This window comes from Telopea speciosissima, chromosome 6 (genome assembly GCF_018873765.1).
Source record: "Telopea speciosissima isolate NSW1024214 ecotype Mountain lineage chromosome 6, Tspe_v1, whole genome shotgun sequence".
Taxonomy (NCBI): Eukaryota; Viridiplantae; Streptophyta; class Magnoliopsida; order Proteales; family Proteaceae; genus Telopea; species Telopea speciosissima.
The window spans coordinates 62,789,597-62,798,223 of record NC_057921.1 but is presented as its reverse complement, the minus strand read 5'-3'; the positions used below and the strand labels follow the sequence as shown (position 1 = coordinate 62,798,223).

The 8,627-nt window shown below is 36.6% G+C and overlaps 1 protein-coding gene across 1 annotated transcript in view; it reads right to left on the bottom strand.

Annotated features, from left to right (window-relative positions):
• Positions 1 to 2,101: 2,101 nt before the first annotated feature.
• LOC122666164 (tripeptidyl-peptidase 2) overlaps positions 2,102 to 8,627 on the bottom strand; it is a 73,764-nt gene continuing 67,238 nt past the window's right edge. The window contains exons 31-34 of the mRNA XM_043862295.1: positions 5,962 to 6,060; positions 5,115 to 5,207; positions 3,873 to 4,082; positions 2,102 to 2,384 (exon numbers count right to left, since the gene is read on the bottom strand). Of these exons, the coding sequence (XP_043718230.1) occupies positions 2,226 to 2,384; positions 3,873 to 4,082; positions 5,115 to 5,207; positions 5,962 to 6,060 (561 nt within the window). The 3' untranslated portion in view covers positions 2,102 to 2,225. The remainder of the gene's footprint in view (positions 2,385 to 3,872; positions 4,083 to 5,114; positions 5,208 to 5,961; positions 6,061 to 8,627) is intronic.

Sequence of the window (8,627 nt, the reverse complement as noted above, 5' to 3'; positions counted from 1 at the left end):
TCCTAAATTGATAGAGAAAAAGAGACAACATAATAAATAGGAAAAGAATGAGGAAAACACCCCGTTTCGATAAATGTGTGCACTAAGGAGTTCACGATATTAATGATTAAAGAGGAGATAGATTATATTTGAGGGATATATTTTAATGCATGTGTGTCGTTTTTTTTTCTTAATAAAAAATTAATGATAAGATATCGTAGTCTGAAGTCACACTTTGGAAAATAAATAATCACTTCATTCCCTATTGACGGAGTTGATATGCCCTTTTCAAATCTTATTAAATATTGTGATTACTTTTCTTTTTAAAATCGACAGCCAAAGAATCTCTTCCCAATAAAAAAGGAAAAAAAATTCCCCACGTACAAACCAAAATTCAAGAGGAAATATGTACAAACCAAAATCAACTAATTTTCAAAAAATCATACCGAATTTATTCAGTTTATTTTAATGAGTAATGAGGAAAGAGGAATATGTATAAGGGTGCCCACCTATATCTCATCTTCATCAATTTCTCGAGTGGTGGAAATGGTGGTCCATGAACCCCCTTGTATTGCTTGGACTATTTGGGAAGTCAGGATGGTTTCTTTTCCTCTGAGAAAGTTGTTTTAACACAATTAAAGTTTTGAGGTGAGCTCAGCCTAGGACTTCCACTTAACTATAAGGGTGGCAAGAACACTTCTTGTTTCAATAATATTATTGATATTATACTGGGGTAACGGTTATCCAAACTAGTGGTGGAGGAGGAATCTCCTTTGCAACACTAGTACCAAAAAGCAAATAAGTCAAAACTACCCCTTCTATTTGAAATGTCCAAAATGCCATCCACACTCTCGTGATGGTCATTGTCAACACGTTTTAGGTCTGATCCAGTCATGATGAGCCAGTCCTCACGGCAGGTCATTGTAAGCCCTTGGAAGGCAATGTTTAAAGCCAGACCAAATTTAGTGGTGAGTTCCTATCTTACTTTCTCCAGCAAGCCTAAGCCTAGTTGACTTAACGAAGAGTCCTGTCTGGATGATCAACCAGAATTAGACCATGGTATCTTTTAGGATAAATTACACGATATCCCTTGAAAATTGAATGATACTCAACTCACCCCCTTTTTTTTTTGAAAATACTCACCCGTCTCCCTTTATAAGAGCACTATATTATAACTTAATCCTCATCGTTAGTTTTATGCAGTTAAATTATGATGTCAACAAGTTAAATATTTTTAAATCCCTAAAAATAAGAAAAAGTTTTCTTCCACCATGGAAGGTTCACCCACCATCATTGGGTCTTAATTACTTTTCTCACCAAAAGTACGGGATGGAAAATGTCCCTGGGTCCCATTGAGCACCCTCAAGCCACGCAGTGAAAGGAGTACATTTCTTGAATTAGTAAGACTTATCAGTCCACATTATTTCCCTTAAGAGGGTTTCCCCATATCAAGCATTTCCTCATTAGGATGTTATCCACTTGAATATGTGCACTGAATGATTGTGATTGAGGCTCCTTTATGTATGCCATGATATGTAGTTGTCCAGTTTGTGCATAAATTCAATGAACATATTATTCAGTCAGAATGTCATTTTTCTATGAAAAATTGTGTGAAAGAGAGTTGGAATATCAAAGACTGTTGATTTTTCACGGGGAAAATCGAATAACTGTTAGGCCCATACAATTGAGATGGCCCACCAAATCAATACTATACCATTTCTCATGAAAAAGACAAAAAAAAAAAAAAAATCGTTTCTCACATCCTATCTTCCATTTTAGTATTTCTTTCTTCCTTAATGAGACTGTAAAGGAAACCTCTACAGGTGTATTCAAAGCTTGTAATCTTCTTTTGATTGCCCTTGAAGTTCTGCAAGTCAGGATTCTCCTTCATAATAATTTGAAAGTGTCTTATCATTACATCATTATCAAAAGTGGTCATTGTCTTGCACATTTTTCGAGTAGACATGTCATCTTCTTTTCAAATAAAAAACTATACTAAAATGGGCAAAAGAATAAGATCAAAATTTTCTTCTCCTTTATTTTCTCTTGCAATTAGAAAACTGTGGTCCCCAAGACATAACTGCAATATGCTTTACCATTAAAAAAAATAAAACCTGCAATATGAGAAAAGATAACCATAATGCACTACTGAATAAATGCTATTGTGATTGAAACATAGTACCATGAAAAAGTGTTTAAGGGCAAGCCCCTTACAATGCAACAGTGATCATCATACAAATGAACTTTCAAAACAGAGGCAAACTTGCAGGGAAGCGTAAATGCATCCACTGCCTCTCGTAAGATGCCACATGGTCCCAGCCAATTTCATCAAGTAAAGAGAGCTTTGTATCATACAGTTTCTTCTTCAATGGCTCCCCATCATCTTGAATTATTTCATTCAGCACCTGGTCAAATATACGACAATGTTAGCATATAAGATTAATCACACTGCCTAACCTAGTGTGGTTCTACCAGATTGATCTTAATGCCCATTGTCATTACATTTTGGGATTCAGTCACAACCATGGTGTTTGGGCTTATTTCAATCATACAAGTGTAAAGTCATGTTTCAACCCCCGAGTTAATGTCCTGTTATCCAGAGTTTCTACTTCTCAGGCTACATGCCAAAATAAGTGAACCCAAGTAAATGCGTGCATGCACTGTTGGTTACACAGTTGTTGAAGTTAACAAAAAAGAGGCCTACTGCATGGCACCTAAAACTTTCTGTCCACTATGGCAGCTTTTAAGTCAAATTAAGCGAAAAAACTACTTTAAAGCACAGGTAGCGGAAGTAGAACCATGAAAGAACATGAAATAAAGCCTACTCTGTCTCATTTTCAATGTCATGATCTAATGGTGGGCATTGGACTCCACATTGTTCAGAGAGAAATTGGGGGGAGGGGGGAAATCATTTCGACAATGGTTATAGATGCCAGCCTGCATTTCTAATTTTTGTTTTATCTGTTTCAGTAATAAAGGAAACAAAAAGGTGAATTTCTTTGCATCTTGAAACATTTGTAGATCTATTTTTCTCATGACAAAGTCAAGGTTTCGTCAATAATGTGGCAAATAATTAGCCAAATCACAATGGTCAGCAACTGTTGAAACCAAAAGAATCAAATAAGCTGCGATTGAATAAACATGATGAAACAATGCCACAACCCACAGAAATAATGGGTTAGCAGCTCTGATTGAATAAAGATCAAAGGGGGGGTGGGTCTTGCACTTTCATGACTGAATGAGAGAAATGTTAACAGCTTAAAAGCTACACCACAATAGAGAACCTTTAGTACTTCCTCCTCCATTTCACAAGTCAGAGACTAGGCCCTAACTCTGTCTGGGAGGCAAGTTTTGGACAAATACAATTTTCAGATGCTAACCTTGCAAAAACAGCCATAACCATGGCAGTTGGTTACAGCTCAGTGGATATGTTGTCTATGTCATCATTTAGTCACTGTTTAGTTTTCAGACCAATGGGACTTCTTCATGTGTCAATATAATGTTTTGATAGCTGTTCCAAGAATCAAATTTGTTTGGGACTCTGTTAGGACCAAGGGCCAGTGAAAAAACAAAAAAGGAAAGCCCCATAGATGGTGCAACATATGGTCAAGATGGGCCACCAAATTTGACATGCGGCTCTAGAGATTTTCCCATCCACCCTATAATCAGACAACTGCCAGATACTACCACATAGGCAGTTATATCTGTACATGTGGGATTGGTTTCCAACATTGAATGCTCTGGGAGCCTTTTTCGTTTTCTTTTTCCTATTATAAAAAACAACCTAGAAAAGGACCACTCACTGGTTTTAGTGTTTTACTTACTATTCATTTGTAATTTCAATCGCCAATGCGATGCTTGAACCTCTTAATGGATGTGGTTAAGGAGATTACCTTTAATGCTGTCCCAAGCCTTCCAGCAAGTCTTTCACGTACAACTAAAAGTTTTTTGTACTTGGAGGACTTTACATCCATCCATCTCGTAAGTTCTTTGAAGTTCTCTTCAAACAAATCTGGCTGGTTGCCAGAGTCTGCCTCAAATTCCTTCATTGCCTCACCGGAGTCTTCGGTGCTTGCTGTGGTTCCTGGTGGTGCTTTCATACCCTGCCACAAAATTGAAAAGCTTGGAACTCAAAACAACCCTTCAAGACTCATAAACATAGAACATAGTCAAAAAATTCTTATCCAGAAAAAATAAGCTATGAATCAGTAAGCTATTGTCAGGATAGAGAATCAATTGTTATTATTGGCATGACAATTGTTTGTATAGAGAATCTATTGTTGGCATGACACTAAATGTCTTCAGTTGCTTCATTACCCAATGGCCGACCCTTAAATTTGAAACCCCATTATATTCTAAAATCCAAAATGGCCGAACCTGAAATTTGAAACCCCATCATATTCCAAAATCCAAAATTTCACAAACACTGGCATTTCAGTACTTTCTGGAAACAGAGATAAATTGAGGTTCGCAAAAGAATAACAAAATCTAAAACCACTATTACTGGTCAGCAGATTTTTTTAGGTTAAAGGAAACGTGAAATTCCATATCCAACGTATCCTAGTTTCATAAATTATCAGGATGTCAGTATGTTAGTTTGAAAAGAAATTTTCAAGTCTAGCAAATTTTAAAACTGCCTTTGATGTTAAGTATATTTTGCAGGTTAATTGGTAGATGCACGACTCAATCTCAGTTGATGCATTAGATGGTAAGTATATTTTGCAAGTTAGTGGGATAACTGCGCTCATGCAAAGTTCAATATGTTCTACAAGAATGGAATTTCTGTTCTCTGATTTGATATGCTCACTATGAAGCTATCGACTACCACTAAGAAATGCTGTAGCAGCACTAAAGAAGTATATGACAAAACTCAAAAACTGGCTTTCTTACAATGTGGATTTCTGAAGATAGGAAATACAATATTGTGTATATGGAAACTTTGAATTAGATAAAAATTGAAATTTTAATTTCTACAATCTCTCAGACTGAGATGTGGACATTCAACGGCAGTAACATATTGGCTTACCATGTGGTCATACTTAAATACTATAAAGACAAAATTTAAGATTATATCAGCAAAAGAATGAAACTCTGGAAACATAAAAAACATAGAAGGCAGATGAAATAATTCATACCCTGCAATGTTCAATCTCTGCAAGTGCAAATCCCTTTTGGTACAATGCCTCTACTAACTGGTCATGGGTGACCTCCATTTTCTTCTTGATTTTCTACAAAAGAAAAGAAAGAAAATCACAACGTATAAGACATATAGAAATGTGATCTCCCCATAAAATAGCCTAAAATGCAAATCATAAAATAAACTCAAAACTCAGCCTTAGCACCAACTAAATGGGGTCGGCTACATGGATCCTCTTTCGCCAATCAACTCTATTCAATGCCATACTTGTTACCGGTCCTAAGCTGTTGCATGTCTTTCTTCACCTCTTCTCCTATAGTCATTTTAGGCTTACCCCTGGCTCTTTTAATTCCTCCAATCTGAATCATATCACTCCTTATCGGAGCATTTAAAGGTGTTCATTGCACATCATCATACCACCTCAAATAACTCTCTCTCAATTTATCATGTATCGGAGCTACTCCTAAATTAGCTCTAATTCATCCATTCTTTTTTCTCTTTCTAGTTTTAACACTCATCCATCTCTGCTACACTAAGTTTGTTTATATGTTATTTCGTCACTGCTCAACATTCAGCTCCATACATCGACTGTTGAAAAATTTAGGAAAAGAAGATATATAGGGAAAAAACTGCCAAAACCTTAAACAAAAACCTCCCATGTGCTGAAATTCATGGTGCTCCTGAATTTTACCTAAAGTTGGCAGTCATGGCAGGACATCAGAACTCCAAATTCATGGAGTTATGATTGGATAACACGCAGGCCTTCTCAAATAACTTGGGACATATTATTATTATTATTATTAGTATTATTTCCTGTTAAGATAGTAATGGCAATAGATATTCACCTCCCCCTCATCATCTTCAGGATCACTTTTCACTGAAAAATATTTAGCCAGCTCATCTTTGTCAATACTGTCAATCACATCATTCGCTGCTTTAATAACCTGCAAAGTGGCAGTTCACAATTATAACAAGCCTACAAAAAGTTAAATGTGCCTCTATTGAGTGTCAATAAAGCTCAAGTTGGAATTATAAATTACGACAGATTTAACAATATCAAGAAATCCAAAGTACATCCAGACCAGCAAAATTTCCATGGTACAGCAAGAGAAGATACATGCTTTACTAGAAATTAAGAATTTCCAAAAAATTGCAACCTGATTGAAAAAAAAAAAAAATTTATTGGGGGGGGGGGGGTGTTGAGTGAATTTGATGGGTGACGATGTGGATAGGTCACAAAATGGGTTCAATCTGGATCAGATTCATGCTTATCTGGTTATAATGGTGGGGCGTGGGTGGAGGGGGGGGAAGCCATGCCCCCTCCTAAGTTTTGAGGAGTCTATGAAGATAGAGTTATAGGGTTGGCCCTCTCTGTGAATAAAAGGTATGGCACCCCTAAAATTTGGAGATTTTATATTATACATAGTAGTTGAGCCGTAGCATGTGTTCACATTTAAAAGGAATTTTTTTTTTATGTAGTTTATAGATTTTAAGGTGGGCCTCCTCTTGCGAAAGGGTTAAAAAAAAACCTTTTGTTGGCTACTCAAATACTAATATAGCTATCATGCATTAAATATACTGTAGTTTCTCTAGGTGAGCACTTGCCACTTGGATGTTTAGTGGTGTTTAAAGTTTCTTAGTTTTATTTCCACATTGCACAATTTACATGTTAATTTTGAACCAGATTTAGACAATAATTATTTACATAAGGGCAAGGTTCAATACAAAGTGGGTATATGATTGGCTTTGGCTTCAAGATTTGCTACGACTTATCAACAAGGCCTTCGATATATCGAATGGTCAAAACTACCATGCTTCATCCATCAATTAGTTGTAAATACAATAGGAAAGAACCCTCTAGATAGTGGACCATTTGGTCAAGATGGACCAAGACATTTGGCACATGGATAATCTAAGGGGCACTCTTTGAACCAAGGTTCTAAAAATCAGGATCAGATCAGGCGTATCAGCCAATCATATTGGGAATACTGATCACTAATCTAGCTAATAGGCCTAATACTGATTGATAACTAGCTGGATAAGCTGATCCACAACGGGATCACCAATTGCCAATTCGACCTCTAGTACTGTCTTTTACATTCTTCGCTCCATCTTTCCAACGGTCAGATTGGTTACATCAGCCCTTTGAAGGAGAAGAGAACATATTTCAAAATCACAACTAAAGATAACAGCAAACATCGACTCCAATTGAACTCTGAACCAGATATGAATTGGGGTCCTAAACCAATAAAAATCAACGTTGAACCCAACCCCCCCCCCCCCCCCCAACCCCCAAAAAACAACTCCTTGGCTCGTCATTGGTTCTGGACCCAACCTCACACAAGGCAATCCATAACTAGATCCATCTCAGATTTTCTTTTGAACCTACAGCAACTCCAAATTCTAACAGTTCACTATGACAAACTTTAAATTCCCATTGCGGCCGTTGTATCTTTTCCCCATCACATATACCAAGGATCTAATTTGATTCAAGCCTTCAACCACCAGCTCAAACTCATTGTAAGCAAATCAATCATAAGTCTAATTCCAACCCATATTTTAAGTCAAAATTTATTGGCCAAGTTGATTTTAATTTGATTCCCAATTTGAACTTCAATTTGTAGAATGCTTATTGTAAGCTTTTGAAAATTTTGCAAAACACCCTTTCACTTGGGTAAGTAAATAAGATAGAGGGAAAATCAAGATTTCTTTAATTTCACAAAAATGGTAATCAATTGCTGAAATTGCAAGAAGTCAAATTTCAATAATGTTCATGAAAATTCCACATTCTGATTTTTCAATTTTTGAGAAATCAATACAGATAAAGAAAAGCTCCAGACCTGAAAAGTTGAAGCATGCAATTACCTTGAAATCTCAAACTGTGAAACAAGGGTTGGTCAGAGAAAAAAGAAGAGGGAGAAAACCATCTTTCATAACATGATGAATTTTGTCCTGTAGATATGCAGCTTGTATTATGACAGCCAGCTTAGGATAAAAAAAAGAATTTGAACATGGCCTGTTTGAACATAATCTTAGTCCCATTTTTGGATTCACCTAGGGTTCATGCTCCTTTATGGTTCCAATTTAAGTTTAGATGCGTCCTTTACTCCCCAAGGTTTTCAGTACTCCAGGGTAAAATAACCACCAAAAGTGCCTATGTCTACCATTTATTGGCTAACTCAGCCGGATACTGATGACTTGCCCATTTTCCAGACATATTCCCACAGAGAGCCAGAGCTTTTATAATTGCCATTCCAATTAAAACATTTCCATCCTTTCTATCCAAGTTAACTAACTTGACAGTAGATGAACTTGAAAAAAATGAGGATCTGTCGTCCTTGCATATATCCTGATCTCTCTCTCTCTCTCTCTCTCTCTCTCTCCCCAGTACCTGCTGTACCACCAGATCCCCTGGGCTTCTTTCTTAACAGAGGCTGTGGAGGGGAAGAAACAGAAAAAGAAAAGCCAAAATGAAGGCATTCAATTAAGATTCAGGGTGAGAAGAATAGCA